Source organism: Aspergillus brasiliensis, assembly GCF_001889945.1.
Source record: "Aspergillus brasiliensis CBS 101740 unplaced genomic scaffold ASPBRscaffold_8, whole genome shotgun sequence".
In the NCBI taxonomy this organism is placed as follows: Eukaryota; Fungi; Ascomycota; class Eurotiomycetes; order Eurotiales; family Aspergillaceae; genus Aspergillus; species Aspergillus brasiliensis.
The window spans coordinates 1,294,781-1,316,521 of NW_027137449.1; the positions used below are offsets into that span (position 1 = coordinate 1,294,781).

Here is a 21,741-nt window from a genome sequence, read left to right on the forward strand (position 1 = left end):
TGGACGAAAATCTTTTGCGTAATGAGTCAAGGAGACGGTGGTCTGAGAGAACCAGCTGTAATCGATAGTTGGGTTGCGGATCTTGCCACGGAGATCAGCCTGACTGTGTCGAAGGCTGGTCAGTCCGGCCGAATATCAAACAACTTTGATGATTCCGACCAGTGAGAGGGCGCCTGAGCGTGAGGATGACCAAAGGCGATCCAGTAAGTAGATCCAATCTCGACTGGCAACGGAGCGCACAGACTCACTGTGGCCAAGTAGATCTCGCAGGCTCGCAGCAGCCGTACGAGCATTCAGCACCAACCTCTATCAGGAAGTGAGTCAGGCCAACCTCACCGAGCCTTGATTTGGGTAGTGGCTCCTTGACCTTTTCCAGAAGGCCCAAGTAAGGCGGTGGTCGAAAGGTAGTTTTTTGAGCCCTCGAAGTTTAAGCTGTTTTTGACTTGTTCATCGTGAATCTGCAGCCCCGCAGGAGCCCCACGAGGATGAGACCGGGTAAGGCGAAGCAGTATTGGCTTCTGGTTATAGTAGTCGAGTCTTGGGTCAGGCTTGGAATGAGGCTGGGGCCACGATTTATGTGAACGTGAAAGACCTTGATTTCATATGATTGATGATGTGATGGTAATAATTGATGGATGCGAGAGAAATGTTGTTGATTGGGGAGGTCAGTAGTTGGCAGGCCAACGCAAATTGAGCTTCCTTCACTTTCCTGCTTGAGTGGCCCCACTGCAATATCAGCAGATAACAATATCATTTCACAACAACTGTTGCCGTGGTTGAGACTCACAAATATGCAAAATAGCACAGAGAATACCCGGAAAGGAGTCTACAGAGACCAGTGTCATCATCTCCTACCAGCTGTCGCACATCTCCTTGTAGTTCCCTGTAGCCGTTTGAACTAGCATCTAGGAGCCCGACAGCTAGAGGATCGCCGTTGTTTCACCTTCTCCACATGGTCGGGTCTCACTTATTCTGCATGCCATTTCAGTCTCTCCGTCTTCAAGCTCCATCCTGCTATCGATAAGGTCAATTGGCACCTGTCAATAACTACAGAATGGGGACAAAAATGCCCGACCCAACAACCACCACTAACCTCATCAATCAATGACCTCGTTCCCCTTCTCCCCCCAGTTCGTCTAGCAGGGATCTTGCACCGATGCTCACGCGTCCTCTTGGGATGCAGGGGGTTGCCAGTGCAACCGCCCGTGTTGACGGTTCAATCCTCATCCCAGCCCCTCAGTAATTCCAGGCCTCCGCTTCAGACTGGACAAAGCTTGGGAGGGCCCGCTAGCAATGACGATGACCCTAATCAAATCTTTCTCCCGGCGCCTCTAAGATTCAAAGATCATCTAGAACTCGGGCCCGATCGGCCGTAATTGAGATGCAGCCTGTTGTCGGTTCCTTTCCCCCTGCCAATATCACTCCCTCCCCCGCGCAGCTCTTCACTTCACTACTTCCTCTATTGTCTGCCTCAAGCTTGCTTTTTCTTCTTATTACCATCAAATTGGAAACCAACCCTCCAAGGAGAGAGAACTCGTCTGATTCGGATCGCCCCAACGCCTCGTCTCATGCCGGCCGGTCTGGCCTCCAGACGCGCCTTCGCTGAGTCGTGCTAACGAGCTAAGGATCGACGGCTGCTCTAGATGCATCACCGCCAGTTTTCAGACTGCTGCATTCTTGTTGACGCATCATAAAGCCCTAGCTAATCCCCCATGGGTGAATGCCTCCGGAGAAAACACGGAATGTACAGGGCTGTTGGCGCCCCGGTAGTGCCAACACTCCTTGTTCTTCTGCTCTTTGCCAGCCCGGCTTCCACGGCAGTCCCATACACTCCCTCACAGCTCTTCTACTCCTCAACTAGCAATGGGTCTTTCGCCTACCTGTTGCAATCCACCGGTACTAGCCAAGATGCCTCCACCGAGTTCATCACCTGGGATGTTTCGGGCAAAATCGATACGGCAAGCCCGAGTTACAATATCCTGATGGACCCTCTGCCCTTCCAACTCGACTCTCAATCGCCTGCCTTTGTGCCTGTAATCGACCAGCATGGAGTGATCAAAATGTATGTAGGCGATTGCCAGAAGACCTTGGATCAAGGTGAGCTGTGGCAGTTTACGCCGGACAACAACAGCTCTATTGGAGATGGGGCATGGAGTAAGCTCTCTGTGGAGGAAAGCGGTTCGAGCGCCAGCGTGGATGGACCAAATTATCTCTCAGCAGGGTTCGCGTATGCGTCCACCAATACGTCCGACAGCTCCGTCTACGCTTTTGGTGGGATGTGCCCTTTCTCGAATGCCTCCGAAGCAGGTTGGATGGGTGGCGCCAATTACTCGCAGTCCATGGTGGTCCTTGAACCATCCGGATCAGGCAGGACCGATGCTTATGATGCCTCCACCACCGGCAACCGCGCACCTCCAATTGCAGAGGCCGGCTTCACTGTAACTCCGTTGCAGGCCACTTATGCATATTCATCGAGCGGCGAGGTGCGCCAGCAACAGGATTTCCTCCTGATCGGTGGCCAAACCCAGGATGCATTCATCAATATGTCGCAGCTTGCGGTGTTCTCTCTGCCCCAGAATAGCTGGAGCTTCGTGACGGTGGATATCACTTCTACCTCCTACAAGACCGAGCTTGCTGTGAGGGAAGCTGCCCCGGTAGAGCCGAGATCAGGACATACAGCAGTTCTTTCCCCAGATGGCAGCAAGGTCATTGTGTACGGGGGCTGGGTGGGTAACACGAGCATTGCTGCTCAACCACAGCTAGCCATACTAGAGCTAGGAGATACTTATGGGGGCTCTGGCGATTGGACCTGGAATATTTTGTCCGCCGAGGACACAGAGGTCACAGGAGGAAGTGGCCTTTATGGGCACGGGGCAACGATGCTGCCCGGTGGTGTGATGATGGTGGCAGGCGGATATACTATACCGCAGTCGTCATCGTCGTCGTCGTCGTCGTCGAAGCGTGCTGTCAAGCAATCCCAGGCCAACTCGCAGGTCTATCTGTATAATATAACCTCTGAGAAATGGGTTACCTCCTATCAGAATCCTGACTCCATCGCTAGCCAGCAGGATTCCTCCCATTCTGGCTCGTCCAAAACATGGAAGACTGGGGTAGGCGTTGGTGTTGGGCTGGGGGTTCCTGTCGTTGCTGGTCTCGCTATCCTTCTATTTTTCCTCTGGAAGAGACGTCAAAAGCGCCGCGTGCGAGACCAGGAGCTTCGCAAGCTAGCTTTGGGGGCAGAAAGAGCCCACTTTTGGGGTCAGGGGGAGCCTTTCATGGCGAGCAGTATCCACAAGCCCTCCATGCAGGAGGCGGAAGTGAGAAATGACTACCCCTGGTTGGGCAATAGTGGATTTGGGCGACCATTTAGTTGGCAGGATACGGGGGATGCAGTCGCAGAAAGCACTGGACTGCTCGGAGATCCTAGTCCCACGAAGACAGGTCGTTCGAGCCTGAGCGCGAGAATGTATCGTCCCCCTACACAATACAGCGAGTATAGAAGGAGCGATGCCACGGGTGATATCCACCCGATCGATGAGCGTGAGGAAGATGAAGCGAAAGATGCCGTGGGAGTTTCCACGCAGAAACCATTCGACAATTTCCGGGCCGAGTCAACCATCATGACACCCTTGAGCACGACCGTATGCGGAGACTCATATGCCGCTGGGTCGGCTGGACCGTCCGACTACATGGCTGAAATTGGCTATGACAGAGACATGCCTTCTTCGCCAGACAAGGATGAGCGGACATCCTCTAATCTGTCCGACTCCTCGACGTCAGCCAAATCGATCGCTCAACCTCGCATGGCCAATTTCAGCTACCCCGCGAGCCAGCCTAGCAGTGGGCGCCAGTCACCGCAGAAATCCGTCACAATCTCCATTCCTAGTCGAGAGCCAGCCCGAAGCAGACCGAACAGTGCAGCATTTTCATCCGAAAAACGCTACTCTTCTGACTCTTACTCCACCGCTCAGACCTCACTCTCCCTTCGACAAGCTGAAGCCGAGCACCTTCTCCGCGACAACCCTGAACCGACCTCTCCGCTCGATGTATTTCCCAAACCCACCACTTTCCCCAAACAACGCACTTCCGAATGGATTGGCAACAACGTTCGCAGAGTCCTCTCCCTAACGCGGAGACGCCCACCAAACGACACGGATCCGACCACAGCGCCCCTAGCCTCTGGCATTGATCGAAGAAGCACGGTCTTGGGACCTACCTCAACTTCTACAGGCTACGGCCTCCCGCGCCGCTCCGTCAGTGCATCAGCCGAACTCTTCAAACGCAAGCAAGGAGCCAAAGACTGGGGTGCGGGCAACCGACTCTCACGCAATATGGAGTCCCAGGCCCGGTCCTCACGGGATGACACCGCCCTACACGCCTTCCTAGACCTCGATCCAGACAGTGACGACGACTGGGACGTGGAAGGCGCTGCAGAAGGTCGCCGCGTCCAGGTAACCTTCACCGTACCGAAGGAGAAACTCCGCGTCGTCAACGCCACGGCAGGCGAACTGGACACCTTCTCCGAGAAGTCCGTCAGCAGAAGCAATAGTGATGCCACAAAGTGAGCAATGCTTGCTTTGTTTTTATTCATTCCCCTGAATTCTCAATTATACTCTTTTTCTCATGTGATTTGCTCTTTGGTGAATGATATACGATTGGGTAAATGTGTTGATGCATACATGCCCACATCCATACATATATTACATACGAAGTTTATAACAGGTGGGTCCTTGGTTGTTGATTTGATTGCATTGATATGATACTCCACTCGTTACATGTTGATTGTTACCTTTCCATTCGCACGATTTGTGGTTTTTCTCTTCGTTTCTTGTCTTGATGCAAATGGTTAGATGGATTGGATGATGCTGATGAGGTCGTGGAACTTACGAGCTACGAGATTGAATGAATATAAATGAAACTGAATGTTAAGTGAACATAGTCTTTCGGAGATGCTGACTCCGGCTAGTAGTACTTCCCCAAAAGTTTGATATTAATTACGCCAAGTAGTTACTTACTAGATAGTACAAGCGAGGTAAATGAACGGAATACTCGTCTGTTATATTACGAACGTAGAACGCCATTTTGATTCTGAAAAAGAAAAAAAGCCAAACCCGAGAAATCTATGCGAACAGCATCCAGGGAAAGAAAAAGACAGGTGATATAATATACCGAGACAACAAGGAGAAAAGTCATTACGTTGCGTTTTTGACTTGAGACATCAACATCAACCGAACATGACATACGTCACTGCATTCTAAGAATAAAAGAAACCCGCATGCATAAATTGGAGGCCCCCCAAAAACCAATCGTGATATTTTTGGACGGGAGAACCCGAACCCCAAGAAGAAAATCAATCACACCATTGCCTATTTATGCGTTGTGGCCGTTGGTGCCGAGAGTGGGACGAGTGGGCAGGGTCTTGGGCAACGGGGGCAGGAGAGACTTGGCGCTCTCGCGGGAGTACTGGGCCATCAGGGCGTCCATGATGACCAGCGCGGACATGGCCTCAACGATGGGAACGGCGCGGGGAGTGACGCAGGGGTCGTGACGGCCCTTAGCTTCGAGGATACCCTCGCCGAAGTCGTAGGTGGCGGTGTTCTGGGCCTGGCCGATGGTGGCCGGGGGCTTGAAGGCAATGCGGAAGTAGATGTCGGCGCCGTTGGAGATACCGCCCTGGATACCACCGGAGTTGTTGGTCTTGGTGGTGAGACGCTGCTTGGTGGTGGTGTTGGGGCCGAGTTGGGTCGGGACATCGGAGACAATGAAGGGGTCGTTGTGGATGGAGCCGGGAACCTCACAGCCGCCGAAGCCGGAGCCGATCTCGAAGCCCTTGGTGGCGGGGATGCTGAGCATGGCGTGGGCGAGCTTGGCCTCGAGCTTGTCGAAGCAAGGCTCACCCAGACCGACGGGGACGTTGCGGATGACGCAGGTGACGGTACCGCCGATGCTGTCCTGGTTGTCGCGGAACTGCTCGATCACCTTGGTCATGCGCGCGGCGGCATCGGCGTTCGGGCAGCGGGTGGGCGCGAACTCGTCGACAGTGGTGCGGGTGATGGTCTTGAGGAGGTTCAGGTATTCAGGGTTGGTGGAGGCAGTGGGGTGCTCGGGAGTAGGAGGGAACAGGTGTTCGTTGCCAACGGAGGAGACGAAGGCGACAATCTCAACGCCGTGCGAGAGGCGCAGGTACTTTTCGGCGATGGCACCGGCAGCCACACGGCCTGAAACCGGGGTAAAATCGTGTTAATAGCATTCCATCTGAGGAATAAGCGGGTTTACTCACCAATAGTCTCGCGGGCACTACTACGGCCACCACCGCTGCTGGCCTTGACGCCGTACTTCTCCAGGTAGGTCAAGTCGGCGTGACTGGGGCGGGGGTACAGGTCCATGGTGCTGTTGCCATAGTCCTTGGGCCTCTGGTCCTCATTGCGCACCATCATGCCAATCGGAGTTCCCAGGGTAACTCCAAACTCCGTTCCGGACTGGATTTCAACACGGTCCTTCTCATTGCGAGGGGTCGTCAGAGCACTCTGACCGGGACGTCTCCGGGTCATCTGGGGCTGGATGTCGTCCTCGGAGAGTTCCATTCCTGGGGGGCAGCCATCAACGATGCAACCGACGGAGCGGCAGTGGGATTCACCGTAACTGAGGAGAGGAAGAGTGCGATTAGTATATGCGTGTATGTGTTCGTGTGGTTGTGGTGTGCGATGCCACCATCATCATATCATAGACTGGGGCTGACTCAGAAGACCTACGTGGTGACCCGGAAGTAATCACCCCACGTCGACATGGTGGGCGGTTCAATTGATAATTAGGGTTCGGAGGGAGAAGGTAAGGTGGGATCTGTAGAAAGGGGATGGAAGGGGAGTCGAAGGAGGTAGAATATCGAGGGAGAACGAGACCAAATAAGAAGAATCGAGGGGAAAGAAGCAGGAGGAGAAAAGTAAGCGAGGGGCAGACGGAAGAAAAGTGAAGTCTGGATGGAGTCTCGGAGAGAGGAATGGCACGTCGGGCTGCCACTTTGATCGTGTGCGGTTTAGCTCCCGGCGAGATCGGCCTTGTCCCTACGCCCCCATTGGCCAATCACCCCCCTCTGACTGTAGGTACCGTTCGGTCTGTTTTGAAGGTACGCCTGGTATCTTGCATTATGATGATACTTACAGTATTGTCACCATTATCTCTCTCTCTCCCTATCCCTCTTTCCCTTCTTCTCTATCTTCTGGATCGGCCATGAGTTGCTCGGCAGCTCTCTAAACCCTCAATGCGTCTCTTCTCCTCTCGAGCAACATGCTGGCTGTCACCGCTCCGAGTACCCCATCCCAGCTCCAGCCCGCGTTTTAATGCCGTGCGGTGGAATTCCTCATTCTCCGCCGACCAATTCGCCCAGCTCGCCAGTCGCCAGTCCTCACGGCACCAGATCTACCAATCCCTTTCCACCGATCCCTACGTGAATCTCTCCATCGAACACTTTCTGCTGGAGCATGCGCCAGCCGACTCGAACATCCTCTTCCTATATATCAACCGACCTTGCGTGGTAATCGGGCGCAATCAGAACCCATGGCTCGAGACCAACCTCCGAGTGCTACATAATGACCGCGGAACCGCGGAGCACGGAATCCACTCCTACAATGACATCGAAGATGCGCTCTACGTCCGACGACGGTCTGGCGGTGGTGCCGTCTTCCACGACGAGGGCAACCTCAACTACAGCGTGATCTCCCCGCGACCGACATTCACCCGCAACAAACATGCAGAGATGGTCGTGCGCGCATTGCACCGTGTCGGGGCGACCACTACCAGTGTCAATGACCGCCACGACATCGTCATGTCCCTCGATGAAGGGAAATCCCAACCTCGAAAGATCTCCGGCTCCGCTTTCAAGCTTACTCGACACCGTGCGCTTCACCATGGCACCTGTTTACTCGATTCGCCCAACATCAACAGCCTCGGTTCGTTTCTGCGGTCGCCAGCACGAGACTATATCAAGGCCAAAGGTGTGGAAAGTGTGCGATCTCCCGTCGCCAACGTCTCGTCCGTCTTCGCCGACGCCTCCATCCCGTTCGGAATCCAAGACGTGATAGCCAATATCATGACGGAGTTTGCAGAGCTATACCAAACTAGCCCGGATGCTGTGCGCCGTGCGCAGCGTGCCTATGTCCACGACCCCGAGCTATATGCAGGAGATGACTGGGTCGTAGGAGCCGTGGGAGAAGCCCAAGGCTATGAGGAGCCCGAGATCAAGAAAGGAATTGACGAATTACGGGTAAGTCGAGTCGCTGTTCTGCTCGAAATCTGAAAAGCCGTAAAAAAGAAACAAAACAAACAAACTGTAAACTAACACAGTATTGAAAAATCGCAACAGTCGCTCGAATGGAAATACACGCAAACGCCCCAATTCATCTTCTCGACTTACCCCATGGAAGAGGATCCTCGCGAACGCCCCGCCCTTCCATCATCTTTACCTCCTTCAGTAAGATGGCGCTTCCCTTCCTTCTTGGCATTATAGGCAAAGTAAGCAACAGCATATACTAACCTATAAAACCATCACAGACACGTGTGTTCCTCCGCCTCAAACACGGGGCCATCCTGGAGAGCCACATCTCCGTCTCGTCCGATTCCTCCGTCGGCTCGGAGCAAGCTGCCCGTCTGCAGGAAGCCCTTAAGGGCCGTAAGCTTCACGAGATCCAGCCGACCCACTGGAAGGAAGTCCTATACGAACAATTGGGGGCGGAAGAAGACGCAGCTACCGTTGACGAACTCGCTAGGTTTATTGCGACTAAGCTTGGGTGGGTCTAGATACGAGATCACTCTACTCTACTCTTCACTCCACTTCACTTCACTCCACATTGCATCGACCATTTTCATGTACAATAGATTACTATATCGCTATAGACTACTGATATACTATGTATACTACTCTACTACTATGTAGGAAGACTAGAAGATGTGCAGTCTCTTCTTTTCTTTTCTTTTCTCAGTTCATTACCAATAGACTAACTAGAATGATCTCCTCTTCGGTTAGGTTCGGATAAATAAATCACTTGCTGACAATTGCGCGATGTTGACTACGATAGCAAGTGACCTCCCAGCTTACTAGAACCCGTGGTGCACATACATGATCAAACCCAATACACTACAGAAATCACCTTTGAGACAAGTCACACTGTATTGTATTCAGTCATCATTCATGAGTCGTATGTATTCTACCCTGCTATGTACACAACCCCAAACACCCGAAACCATCTCCACGAGGACCGAAGACGAAGGAAAGAAATGAGGAACAGAGGAAAAACAAAAAGGGTACAATACCCCCCACCACAATATGCGAACCACGTATGGACAGTATGAACGGTATGAACAGGTTGAATACAGTCAAGACACAGCTAACCCAACTCCTCTAGTGCAAGCGCCGCTAAAGATGATGCACCCGAAAACAGAATGTGAAAGTAGAAGAACAGGAGAGAAATACTGTGACAAAAACAGGAAAAGAAAAAGGGCAGAATTCGGCCTATTTCAGGCCTCGAGTCGGGAACCGACGAAAGCCCTCGTCTTGGAGTTTCGACTGGCTCCGAGTGATTCGGCGGGAGGGCCTATCTTCGAGACTCAAACCCCCGATTCCTGGTCCCAGCTCGGTTCGTCGCGGCGAGAACATCGCTTCGCTGGCGGCCCGTCCGTACCGGATGTTGCGGACAGTGTTGCTCGTAGCTGTGGTTGCGGTCGTCACAGTTGTCTCCGTGTCGGAGTCTCGATCGTAATAATCGGAGGCGTCGGATTCGTTCCCTTTCAGACTATTGAGACTGAAGCTGTGATCCTTGCTGGAGGACCCGTCGTATGGGGAGGGTATAAGCGAGTAGTATGGCTCCGGCGATTGTGTCGCAAAGCTAGAGGTAGGGACCGTAGATGAGAAGGAAAGGGGCGGCGCAGACCGCTGAGAAGAGAATGACTGGAGCTGAGGCTGGCTATTGATTGCCGGTGGAGGAGAATTCCCGAAGTTTTCGCTTTTCGACGGCGAGTTATGCCCCGGTTGTTGGGGCTGAGGACTAGTGCTGCTTGCTCTGGCGATGTTGTAAAGTGAGAGCAGACCCAGCGCCTCTTGGACCGCCATAAACACCAGAAGTAGCTGACCGTATCTGTCGAAGTAATGGCGCTCGATTGAGACTCGCGGAAGGTTCCCGCCGAGGTGGACAGCTGCCACAAGCTCCGCAAAGTAAACAAGAATTTCCATGCCGTTCCACTGCGCGATTGGTTGCTTGAGCGCCTCCAAGAGAGCGAATCCAGCAATCAGGCTAGCACTTCCCAAGGAGGCCACCTCTACATAGTTCCCTGGGATTGACAAGCGATCATACTGTGACAGGACCCAGGCAGCGAGTGAGACAAGTAGCAGGCCCAATCGGAGATACTGGTACACAAAATAACCCCGCAAATTGGTAGACTGGCGAGAACGTGAGTTCGATGATTGATGTCGAGACTGCCAAGAGCTGTCCTCTTCATCCTCGGGCGACTTGATGGTGAAGGTTCGGTCAAACAGGCTTTCGAGTCCGGTCGTCGCAGCATGGTCGCTCACAGGGAAGAACTTGGGAGGTGCAAACACCGAGTCCGAGTTGCCTTGATTCCCTTGATTCCGAAACCATCGGGAGTTTTGAGTAGGGGTGCGGTGGAATGGATTGCGTTCAACGACTTGTTCGATTGGTTTCGCACGCTGAGCGGGCTTATTGCGCAGATTCCATGCGGGTGGCTGTGGTGCAGGAGGCACGGATCCATAAAAAGGCATAGGCCCATCGAGCACAGATTTCTGATCTCTTTGATGAACACTGACGGTCGGGGTGAGTTCGTGCTGCACAGAGGGAGTCCAGTCCATGTCATCCGATTCTGGAGGTGGCGTGGGAATGCTAGGAGTCTCAAGGGCTGCCCGCGGTGTGGCCGCGCTTGGGGTACCTAGCTTTTCGAGGGGGAAACGAGACGTGCGCTGCCGAAGATTAGAGCTTGGGGTCGAAAACTCCTGTCTTGTACTTGTAGAGGGCGGAGGAGAAGCTTCGGTTCTGCGGTTTGGCGTGGCTGCGGGTGTGTCATCGGTCCAGACTACCAATGGCCGGGTATCGTAGCGCACTATGCGCCGAGAGATCACGACAGACTACGAAATCATTAGCACGCTGAGCTTAAAAAGAAATAGCGGTCGGCTGTTTAGCTCACCATTATCGTGAAGAAGACCATGAACAGATGCAAAGTTGGTGGCAAGTCCGGAGGTAGTCCGCTTGATGACGGATCCCTGAGGACGCCCCAGAAAGCGCATCGCACCACCAAGACAATGAGCTGCACCTGGTAGTATTCTCCTAGTTTGACGAAGCGACCGCCTCGCCCTTCAACCTTGAATCGCAGTTTCGGGTTCCACCAGATAGACAAAATGCCCGCAATCAGCGCAAGACCAGCGTACGGTGCCAGGTCTATTGCGCAATGGTTCGGCACACGGCGTGTTTCGAAGAGAAGGGGCGCACAAGAGACGATAGAGGGCGATATCGAGGGGGCATCCGGATCTTGTAGCGGGCCCAGTTCCTCAACAGTCAAAGCACTCCACACATTCCAGCTAAGTTGACCAGCAACACTAATCCAATAACCCAGAGCACCAGCTAAGACCAGCAGGTTTCTCCAGTTCCATCGACGTGCTTGCCGGGCCGCCCTCCCAGCTTTACTCCGGTCCATCATGCGTCTCAGATGGTCTGATTTGGCTTCGTATCCCGCTTGGCGAATGCGCTGCTTCACTCTGGGTTCGCACTTAACGCATACTTGCGGATAACGCTCCTCTAGATTCTTGCGGAATTTGGGGTACTCTTTTTCATATGCGCTGTAGTTCGGATCATCAGATGATGGGAAGTAGGACGCCAAAGCGCTGGTGAAGAGGTGTTGGTTGCGGAGACATTGGGCGCAGAACAAGCTGGAGGCTGTAAAGTCGGTGGATTCGAAAGGCGGGCTTGATGCCCCGGGACCGTAGACGTCTGGATTCGTTTCTGCAGCGGGAGGATCCGTAATTTCTCCTTTCTATGAAGCGTAATGCCGAGGCAATCAGTACTAAAAATCTTGCTTGACGCCTGAATATAGCAAACACGGGACTTACCTCATCCAGGTAGTTGACGGCTTCGCAATGTTTGCAGCGCCATTTGCGGGCAGTGTCGCTGTCGGATTGAGCCGAGCGACGCCCGCAATAAAAGCATTTGAATCGCTTAGCGAACAGAGAAGCCATCTCAAGCCGTGTGGGTGGACATTGATGGCGGTGACGATAAGGAATGGGATGGGCGATGAGGTGGAAATCAGAGGAAGGAGTTAAGACAACAACACCAAAATAATCGCCGAGACTAACACGGACCACGTGCCTGGATAGTTATCCAGCGTCCAGATATTCCGTAGATCCCCAAGCATCGATCACCCCCGCAACAATCACTCCTCATTCACTTGTCATCCCTTGTGATTGTGGTAATCATGGGGTTGGTTTGAGAAAAAGTTCAAGGAAGATCGCGTCTGTTAATGCGCTGTCACCACATACATAAAGTTCATTCGTCCCGCCGGCCGCATGCGACAACATTCGAACCTGCCACATCCTCAATAACACATCGTCGATATCTTTCAAATAATACATACTACAGCAACCGCTAAATCCCATGGAGTTATGGCTATCCTGGACTAGCCTTTTCCTGGCTGTTGGCTTTGCTGCCATAGTCTGCCTATTCACACTCATTGTAGGCAATACCCGACAGATCACTTCCCCTATACAACCAAAGCTAATCGACCTACCCATTTGATTCCAGCTCCTCGTCCATGCACTCGCAAAGTCACAAAACAGCCAAATACCCAAATGGCGCCCGCGCAATACCCCAATCCATCTCCTAGTCGTCCTCGGTAGCGGCGGCCACACAGCCGAGATGTTCTCCATGCTCCGGCGCATGAAGCTAGATCCGTCCAAATTCACGCATCGAACCTACATCGTAAGCTCCGGAGACAACTTCAGCGCGACAAAAGCCGTTGAGTTCGAAACAACTCAATTGAATGCCAAATTCGCATCATCAGACCCCTCCTACACGATCGTCACGGTACCCCGCGCCCGTCGCGTACACCAATCCTACCTGACTGCGCCTTTCTCCACACTCAACTCCTTCTGGTCTTGTCTTTTGGTTCTGCGTGGTCTTCATCCGGATCAGGACCGGCAATCTCGTTTAGCGTCGCATCTACCTTCTCCGTATCCGGACCTCATTCTCACCAATGGCCCTGCCACCGCGGTCTGTGTTATCGTGGCCGCCCGGCTTCTTCGTCTCTGGCTATTCTTATGCGCAATTGTTCCTCCCTCAAGCCACAAAAGAAGTACACCGCAGAGTGATACTGTGACAGATCTAGAGCCAGTGCCGGGTACCTACCAGTTGCGCACAATCTTCGTAGAATCGTGGGCTCGCGTGACTACATTGAGTTTGTCGGGGAAGCTCCTGTTACCTCTGACAGATCGATTCTTGGTCCAGTGGCCTGCATTAGCAGGGAAGAGAGCGTGGCCGGGAATGAAGGAGACAGAGTACGTGGGTACACTAATGGATTGAGTGTCAGTTTGTTGTATCTCCGGTTCTACGAGTCTTCGATACTCTTCATTGCTTGCTGGTGTTTTGCGATTCGATCCTAAACTGTATCTATAGACAGAGCATACATGATACCCTCTTGAACATTTGAACTTGTCTATTAGTGAGTGGGTGATGGCAGTAGATAGTAGACCGTCGGGTTATCCACCATGTATCTACTTAGCAACCCCAAATTTTCGGGCGGCGGGACCACATCGAGGGGCCGAACCGAGGTACATACTTCTCTCTCCTTCTGCACTGTACCTGGCAGATATAATCTAGGAAATGAATCGTGCTTAGGCAATGATGAATACTAGAAATAGACTCGCTATATACTGTGTATGACCGCAACTTCAGCCAGCAGTAATCCTGGTCCCTAATTACAGTAGAAAGGGCAGCTAGTGCAGATGCCGAACTACCGACCACCACAACCCCCCTTCCTCCTCCACCCCTGCAACTTGGACCAAAGGCCGTAAAAGTCACACGTAGGACGGAGGTTGCGGCGGGCCTTATTGAACGAGCCCCGCCGACATAAGCTCCGATTGACCCCGCTTCGTCAAGTACTTATCTACTTCGGTGTCCCTCAGCTCGGCTCGGCTCTGCTAGCCCTGCTTCTATCGGTTCAACTGTTCCACTATCTAGCTACTACATAATCATGTCGTATTCTCTGCGCAATCGCGCTGCTTTGATCACAGGCGGCTCAAGGTACGATCTCTCGCCCCGCCGGGGTTGCTTTAAAGAGCACTTCATTGACTATCTGTGACATTTTAGAGGACTGGGCGCTCTTGTAGCCCAGAAATACGCTGCCGAAGGTTGCAATGTAGCCATCAATTACGCCTCGAGCAGAGGTGCTGCTGAGGATCTGGCCGCAAAACTCCGAGAGACTTACAAGGTCAAGGCTATTACTATACAAGGTGTATGTTATGTTGAGCGTGGTTGACGGACTGCTGGACTGCTGGACTGATATCGTGTTTGTGTGTCATTTAGGATGCCGGTCGTCAGAGTGACTGTGTGAACTTGGTCAAAACCACCATTGACCAGTTGGGCGGCTTGGATATCATCGTTTCGAACGCAGTGAGTCGCTACTATCCCAGACCGTGCCAGCAACTGGGAAGGATGACTGAACGTACGGCCAGGGTTGGACCAAAATGACCAAGTTCGGTGACTTGGATGCCATGGATGACGAAGAATGGGATAAAGTAAGTGTCACAACGGGGTGAGCCCCATAGAGGAGGTTCGCCGTGGTTTTCAGGGCTAACGAATTCCTTAGTGCTGGACAATGAACATCAAGGGCCATTTCTATCTTTTCAAAGCAGCACTGCCCACATTCAACGCAAACCCTGAGGGCGGCGTGTTCCTCCTGACCTCGTCTATCGCGGTAGGTCCTCTATGAAGGTCAGATGGTAGGATGCATATATGCTGATTCGTGGGATAGGCTGTTACGCCAACTGGGAGCAGCTTGCCATATGCAATCACTAAAGCAGGAGGTAAGCACACCGCAATGAAGACTTCGCACCCCCATTGACACCAGCGACAGGACTGCACATGGTGAAATGCCTCGCACACACTCAAGGTAGCAAGGTCCGCGTGAATGCGGTTCTTCCTGGTCTTCTTCTGACCGAATGGGTAAGTAGCCCCATTGCAGTTGTAACGGATCTTGGCTCGCGGTTGAGCTAATGTGAACCTTAGGGTCAGCGCTTCCCTGCCGAAGCAATCGAGAGGTGGACGGCAAAGACGGCTCTCGGGAAAGTGGTAAGGCTTTCGGTCAATTCCTGCACGGTTTCCGCCTATTGACAAGTTCATAAACAGCCCGAGCTTGAAGACACTGCTCAGGCATATGTCATGCTTGCGCAGAACTCATCTATAACTGGGCAAGAGATACAGATCGGTAAGTGCTCTTGCTTTTGGTTCTCTACAGCGGAACTAACTCTTCAGATTCCGGCTTCTCCTTCAAATAGAGCAAACGCGGAGCCTTGAAAAGTAGACTTTCTGATACTGGCAGTGGGCACTGGAACGGGTTAATATTAAGTCTGCTAAAACTGGTATCACGACGTTAGCAATATAGAGCACAGAACGGTTTTACTTTTGTCACCACAGCCCCCTACACGAGAGGGTTGTAGAACGGCGTATAGCCCTCTTCGCCGGAGTAAAATGTCCGGTCGCCAACCATCCGAGCCTTAAGAGCAGCACGAAGAGCGTCAGCATTCGGCTCCCCCTCTACCTTCATTTGGTGTATCTTGATGAGCTTCCCATCCCGCGTGAACACGTAGACGCCCTTCCCCTTTGTGGCATCGATGGGGTGAGTGCCATCCACGAATGGCAAACCTGGGACAACGGAAAACTTGTCGCATCCTTTGAGTGGTGTCACTTCCTCGAACCCAGTGAAGATAACACGCCGGTGTTGGAAAGAAGGTTTTTCATTGGAAGCGTTGTTAGCAACCAGGGCCTTGCTCCAAAGTGGGCCCAAAACGCGATTTCTTCTGCTTATGTCCAAGGAGGACCAATGTTCCCAATCTATATGCCGGTCCTCCGGTTTGATTTTGGCCGCATGGATCAATGGGCCGTCTCCTTCAGAGGCTCTCCAGCCTGCATCTTCCACCGGAGGGACGAAGAGTCCTTCCCGTATACCCTTGACCAGAATTTCTGCGCCCTTCGGACAAACCAGACTCAATAGATCGGGCACAGTGCACGTGTCGGGATTGGGAATGTCGAAGCCGGGGGCCGGAGTCTGTGCCAGAATAGCACCATGGTCGAAGTGCTTGAGATGTAGCGTCTGGAGGGTAACACCGGTCTTAGCTCTACCGGCTAACAAGGTATGATGTAGTGGTGCAGGGCCCCGGAAACTTCAATTACTGTATCAGTGAGATCCATTCGTGGGGTATTCTGTGATTGCATACTCGGGAAGCAACGATGGATGGACATTCAGACCTCCATACTTCGCGCCATTGAGAAGCCGCGGAGGTACGAACAGCCCAAATGAGACGGCGACGATCAGATTGATAGGGCCACCTGGTAGTATGGGCGGCTAATATCGTCAGCATGTATTCATAACAGGTACAAGCGGCAGTGGATTACCGTCCAGCCTCGAAAGGTATCTATCTCGTGGATCGGGAGGGACAAATCTGTTGCGGCCGCTTTGATGGGAACTGCAGGATAGAAATAATTAGCTGCGCGAATACTCGTCAAGCCTTCCCAGATAACTACCCTCGCGGATTTGCTTTAATCCTCTTCCAACCTTCTTTCCTGGCCTGCAAACGACATCGATTGAGGCAATCCGATCCGGTCGCTTGATATGTTCTTCATGGAGAGCTTTCAACGAAGCTATGCTGAAATCATCGGACCCGCAAAAGAGAATCCGAAGGGGCTCGTAGGCCTTCGTCGCAAGGCATCTGCGTGACAGCGATGGGAAAAGACCGGCTCGTCTGTAGACGCAGAGAGCTCCGGGTCCCCGCAAGAGAAACATGGCTAGCAATTGGCGGCGGCGATGTGCGGATGACGGAACAATCAGTCGCATCCGCAACAGCTCCGGCAAGTTCGCCGACCTCCCATCTCCACCACGTGATGTCACCGCCGCCCACTACTCCAGTCCGTCTGGCGACGATGAGTGTTTCTTACCCAACTGCGCTGCTTCACTGTGAGCTGGAGCTCACGGTTCGATGGTGCAATGCCGGAGAATGACTTAGCTTCGGTGATTCCTGCGCAACTGTCGTTCCTCGCTATATACAACCCCCGCCTTGGTCCGACCGACGAGACAATCCGCGACCAGGTCGTCTTCTATACATCTCGATCGGGTCGATCACGCCGACGTGAAGGCTCCGCGGTAGAGGATGGCGACCGACACTCCAACGATTATTGGAATGAGATATTGCGTCAGATAGGACTGGCTCAGGGCATGGTAGGCTTTGCCAGGTGGGATCCGCTATACATCGATTACCGCGTATGCGCTGTACTGATGGTTTTAGGAACTTTTCGCAAGGAAAAGCAGTCGATTATGTGGAAACCGAAAAGTCGCAGATTATCCTACATGAGCTTGAGAAGGACTGGTGGATTCTAGCTGTAGGTGGACCTGCGCCAAGTATCGCATCAATGGCTGCTGAGCTTGTTACAGTCTGTCGACCTAACTCGCCTCCCACTCGATCAACCTAGCACATCTTCCACTCATCGCGATGCCTCGTCTCCTTCATTCAGCTATTCCTCAAGGGAGATGTCTCCTCCCGCTCTTTTGGTTCAACAACTGCGTCGAGCCCACTCCGTCTTTCTACTCCACCACGACTCTACACTTGACGCCTTATACAGCCGTGTTGGCAGACCCACATTCTGTGCTCTTATCGACAATTTCTGGTGGAGGTTCGCATGGACCTGGGAGGTTCTCTTAAGCGGGAACCCCGCTGTCGACATATACAACGGCATCAAGCTCTCAGCTGGGGGTGAACTCGGAATCGGCGTTGGCGAAGAAGAGTGGGGGAGCGGGGAGAGGGAAGTTTTAGAGGACTTTGTTGCTCGGACAGATGGTCTCCTGGACTTAATCGTCTCGCGATTCGGGGATCCTAACTCCCATGATAAAGATCAAGCAGCAAGCATTAGACCTGGTGATTCGCCAAACACAGACGACGGTGAGGACCGATGGCTTGGCTCCGGAGCCTGCCCTAGGCCTGCAGATGGCGTCATCTTTTCAGGCATAGGGGGAGTCTCTAGGCCGTCGCTCTTGCGGATCTCGCAATGGATGGAGTTAATATATAGATACGGCGCCGACGCATACGGAGTAGGCGAAGATCCGAGCTCACCACGTCGTCGAAAGCGGCGAAGGAAACACCGCGGCAGGCAGGCAGGGAGCGATCTCACCAAGCAAACAGTGGCAGAATGTCGAGCTGCGGCGCCCGATCGCCCTTTTTCCCCAGGCATACCACCTCCACTCGTGGTAGGGACTACGGACCCTTCACCGGCTCCCCAAAAGTCGAGCTCGCATACTAGTGGAGAGAGCTCACCAGTAGGAAGTGATCGAGGTACTGATTGGATGGGCTTCAGGACAGAGACATTTGTGAAGTATCTCACTCTTGGCTATGGCTCGTCTTGGGGACTTTCTTCAGGAACAGCCAGCCCGCACCCGCGAGTCGAGGCTATAAAGCGAGAAGACAGGCCGATGAGCCCAAACAAACAGACGGACCTGTCTACTGATGCTCCGGAGACCATAGATGAGGAGGCCATCCAGCCAAATGACGGCAAAACGATTCAGAGCTGTGGAAGATTTCTTATTGGCCTGCGTTCGGATACTGACTATCGGAGCGGAGCTATACAAGAAGGTTCTGACCCAACGGACGGTCATACAAGGCCATCGCGTGATGATATATTTCACAGGCGCTTGCACGTCCAGTTGTCAGAGTCTTCGGAGCAGTCTCCAACAGGTACCGAAATCAACATTTCATTAGACCGTCCACCGCTAACTAGCCGCGTTTCAGGCTTAACAGAACTGCAAGCAGTAGTCTATATTGTATGCCTTGCCCATATCACTCGATGGTACTACCGGTGCTAACAGGTTCACAGCATCAACCCTTCATATATACATTTCTGTTTGACCCCGCAACCCCAACTCTATCCGATCCGACACTATATCAAAGCATCAGCCACCAACTCAGCCCGCTCCATAAGTCTCTCAGCAATTCAACATCGCCTGCCACCGCAGAACTTCGCATTTCTATGTCCGACAATGCCCTCGACATCAACAAGCGATTTTCCGGGAAAAGCCAGCCCGTATACAACCTAGTTTACGACCAGACAAACTTAACAATCCGTTCGTCAATCCCGAACATACCAGACCTTGGGTCCGCCGTCAACGATCCCCGGGATCCAGCCACACACCCATGGTCGCGCGTCGAGAGCCTCAACATTCACCACCGACTCTTAAGCACCCACCTCGAAACCCGCTCGCGACCCCTCGAAGTCGAAAGAACCTGCAAGACCAGCCGCGGCTGGTGGATCGTCTGGATTCGAATGTACGAACCACCTAGACAAGAACAGGGAAGCACAGCCTCCAACGCCAGCGTCCAGACTCACACGGAGCCGGAAAATAATAATGCCCATCAGGAAGCATTCATCGTCCGCAGATCCAGTGATTCCGTCTCTCCATCCGGACACGCGCGCAACAGTAGCAGCACTCGGTTCTTCCGAGATCTGGGCGGGGCTTCGTCGCCGGGATTGCAGGCATCGCGGACCGATACAGGACCGGGGAAACTTGTCGAAGGGCTGGGCCTGGACGCAAGACGATACATTGAGAATCTGCTCAGCTTGAATAGATAAGACATGGCAAGATATATATATACATCTACAACTCAATACAGAGACCCAATAGGGTGTTCCTTGGTATTCACTATCTGAAAATATTGTACATCATTTACACAGACTGCTAGGAGGTACTACCTCTCACCTTCGATACATTGAATCCTGAACCAATCAGATGAAAGACAATAGCAACTGTAAGTAGACACTGCCCGTAAACGAATCGCCTCTATAACCGAACAGAATTCACTATCCACTGAACGAAGATCATACCCACAGGACCAAACCCACCCACAAGCGAGGCGGAAGAATGATAGACACTTCAAACCACACATGACTCGGAGTAGGATATGGATAAAGCATAAGTTATAATGATGCAGATCCTCAACATGTGACAGGTGAGGAGTAGCACACTGAAAATTATTTCGATAAGTTATACTAATCTCATGATCACATATACCAATTCAAGAAAAAGTTAAGAGTCATTCTTCAGTAACACTTCTCCTGTTCAGTAACCTGTCACTACACCAAACTCCCAGTGAATAGATTGTGTAGTTATCACTCAGCATTCAGTTAATCAGACATATACAAATGGAAAGATAAAATTAACAGGTGGTTAGATAGAGGTGTGCCTGCTGTCTGTGTACACACAGTATTTGACCCCTGAAATGAAAATAAATCTTAGCCCCGTAACTCACATACAAAACAGTATGTATGTATGAAATGATTAGAATCGAACGGATTCATTACATACATGGTTAACAATCAGCTTTTTCACCCTACTATCCACTAAATGACCACTTTCTATTTTCTGCTTCGTTAATAAAGACAATCTATCTGTTCCCTGTTTTCCCTCTCTCTTCTCGCTAGCCACAGTGAATTTTCCATATATAGATGGGGAATGATGAGGTGTGGTGGTTGACTTACGTCTTGACTTCTATCTAGTCCAACTAGTGTTACTATCAATAGACGCTAGCTACCAGCGGATTTGCATCCCCTTGGCTTGCTGTCTATCCACCCCCCTTCCCTGCCTGTAGGCTGCCGAATATCGGATCTATGCTAGGTTATGAAGTGTTGCTATTTGAGGTACTTTGCGTACCGCTCGTCGATTCAGGTGGGTAATGGACGTATTAGGTTCTAAAGGCACAGATGCTAAGTTAGATAGTCGAGTTGGGAAAGAATACGTAGTGCATACGAGACAGATTCACAATACGAGAAAAAGGGAGGGAGAAAATGGTGGATTAGTAAATAGTAACTCAATAGGCGTGCTAGATATTCCTCATGTCCGCTCGGAGACCATGACAATAGAACATAATGAAGTGCAGGTCGACTGGATGGGCTGCAGGACATGTAGGAAAGGACCAAGCCAACGACAAATTCCATGCATTCTCTTTAACCGAAACAGGGGGGGGGGAAACAGAAATTGGGGACAAGACTGTGCTGAGGGGAATCCGTACAAAGTGAGAATCAGAATCCCGATTCTCGACTTCTTTTTTTTCTTTCCTCGGACCGGATCCATTCAAGAGAGTTGACTGATGGGTGAGACGTGAGACGAATGCAATCCTCAGTTTCTCAACTCCGAACTGCAGTACTCGGGGTAACGAGGACGTTTGCTTTGGAAGGCAACCTGGCGCCCTTCTTGCCATAGTGACCGAGAACCGTCCCTTGGGGCGCCTATGGAGAGATCGATAGGAAAGAAGAAAAAGAAAAAAAACAAAACCCACGAGGTTCAGATGAAGACAACGCCTCCCTAGAAAATCAAATCAAGTCTGCAAATCAGAAAATCGACCAACTGCATCGCCAGATATCCCATGAAGCTCATGTGCCCGTGATTGAACATTATCCACACTCGCATTCGGGCACACATAGTGGAACACGCCAA

The 21,741-nt window shown here is 52.1% G+C and overlaps 10 protein-coding genes across 10 annotated transcripts; 6 read left to right on the forward strand and 4 right to left on the reverse strand.

Moving 5' to 3' along the window:
* Positions 1–21: 21 nt before the first annotated feature.
* On the forward strand, positions 22–346 carry ASPBRDRAFT_197413 (uncharacterized protein; the record flags this gene model as incomplete). Its single annotated transcript, XM_067621096.1, has 2 exons — positions 22–161; positions 262–346. The coding sequence occupies 2 exons, from the start codon at positions 22–24 to the stop codon at positions 344–346; spliced, it is 225 nt and encodes a 74-aa protein (XP_067477973.1).
* An 887-nt stretch (positions 347–1,233) lies between these two features.
* ASPBRDRAFT_633948 (uncharacterized protein) lies at positions 1,234–4,963 on the forward strand. The gene has a single exon (XM_067628419.1). It carries the CDS (start codon positions 1,713–1,715, stop codon positions 4,563–4,565), a length of 2,853 nt encoding a protein of 950 aa, XP_067477974.1. The 5' UTR covers positions 1,234–1,712; the 3' UTR covers positions 4,566–4,963.
* A 120-nt stretch (positions 4,964–5,083) lies between these two features.
* Positions 5,084–6,972, reverse strand: ASPBRDRAFT_44967 (bifunctional chorismate synthase/riboflavin reductase [NAD(P)H] ARO2). Its single transcript, XM_067625304.1, has 3 exons — positions 6,753–6,972; positions 6,281–6,642; positions 5,084–6,218 (listed from the first exon to the last, which is right to left on the reverse strand). The coding sequence occupies exons 1-3, from the start codon at positions 6,785–6,787 to the stop codon at positions 5,371–5,373; spliced, it is 1,245 nt and encodes a 414-aa protein (XP_067477975.1). The 5' UTR covers positions 6,788–6,972; the 3' UTR covers positions 5,084–5,370.
* A 286-nt stretch (positions 6,973–7,258) lies between these two features.
* ASPBRDRAFT_128779 (putative lipoate--protein ligase) lies at positions 7,259–8,793 on the forward strand (the record flags this gene model as incomplete). Its single annotated transcript, XM_067618089.1, has 3 exons — positions 7,259–8,260; positions 8,360–8,467; positions 8,548–8,793. 3 exons carry the CDS (start codon positions 7,259–7,261, stop codon positions 8,791–8,793), a joined length of 1,356 nt encoding a protein of 451 aa, XP_067477976.1.
* Positions 8,794–9,212: 419 nt separating this feature from the next.
* On the reverse strand, positions 9,213–12,456 carry ASPBRDRAFT_155900 (uncharacterized protein). The gene is made up of 3 exons (XM_067619395.1): positions 12,107–12,456; positions 11,188–12,030; positions 9,213–11,128 (listed from the first exon to the last, which is right to left on the reverse strand). Exons 1-3 carry the CDS (start codon positions 12,230–12,232, stop codon positions 9,506–9,508), a joined length of 2,592 nt encoding a protein of 863 aa, XP_067477977.1. The 5' UTR covers positions 12,233–12,456; the 3' UTR covers positions 9,213–9,505.
* An 86-nt stretch (positions 12,457–12,542) lies between these two features.
* On the forward strand, positions 12,543–13,669 carry ASPBRDRAFT_633990 (glycosyltransferase family protein). The gene is made up of 2 exons (XM_067628420.1): positions 12,543–12,725; positions 12,795–13,669. Exons 1-2 carry the CDS (start codon positions 12,648–12,650, stop codon positions 13,569–13,571), a joined length of 855 nt encoding a protein of 284 aa, XP_067477978.1. The 5' UTR covers positions 12,543–12,647; the 3' UTR covers positions 13,572–13,669.
* A 572-nt stretch (positions 13,670–14,241) lies between these two features.
* Positions 14,242–15,563, forward strand: ASPBRDRAFT_31608 (SDR family NAD(P)-dependent oxidoreductase; the record flags this gene model as incomplete). Its single annotated transcript, XM_067622918.1, has 10 exons — positions 14,242–14,291; positions 14,358–14,502; positions 14,574–14,660; positions 14,723–14,785; positions 14,857–14,964; positions 15,022–15,073; positions 15,124–15,212; positions 15,276–15,338; positions 15,396–15,474; positions 15,505–15,563. 10 exons carry the CDS (start codon positions 14,242–14,244, stop codon positions 15,561–15,563), a joined length of 795 nt encoding a protein of 264 aa, XP_067477979.1.
* Positions 15,564–15,687: 124 nt separating this feature from the next.
* Positions 15,688–17,049, reverse strand: ASPBRDRAFT_56498 (methionyl-tRNA formyltransferase; the record flags this gene model as incomplete). Its single annotated transcript, XM_067627575.1, has 4 exons — positions 15,688–16,429; positions 16,484–16,611; positions 16,662–16,732; positions 16,791–17,049. The coding sequence occupies 4 exons, from the start codon at positions 17,047–17,049 to the stop codon at positions 15,688–15,690; spliced, it is 1,200 nt and encodes a 399-aa protein (XP_067477980.1).
* A 31-nt stretch (positions 17,050–17,080) lies between these two features.
* Positions 17,081–20,033, forward strand: ASPBRDRAFT_44977 (uncharacterized protein). The gene is made up of 5 exons (XM_067625305.1): positions 17,081–17,495; positions 17,549–17,642; positions 17,695–18,988; positions 19,043–19,074; positions 19,128–20,033. The coding sequence occupies exons 1-5, from the start codon at positions 17,251–17,253 to the stop codon at positions 19,878–19,880; spliced, it is 2,418 nt and encodes an 805-aa protein (XP_067477981.1). The 5' UTR covers positions 17,081–17,250; the 3' UTR covers positions 19,881–20,033.
* Positions 20,034–21,291: 1,258 nt separating this feature from the next.
* On the reverse strand, positions 21,292–21,572 carry ASPBRDRAFT_44978 (uncharacterized protein; the record flags this gene model as incomplete). The annotated part of the gene is made up of 1 exon (XM_067625306.1): positions 21,292–21,572. A coding segment is annotated over exon 1 (179 nt), but the record flags the coding sequence as incomplete, so codon positions are not given.
* Between the last annotated feature and the right edge of the window lie 169 nt (positions 21,573–21,741).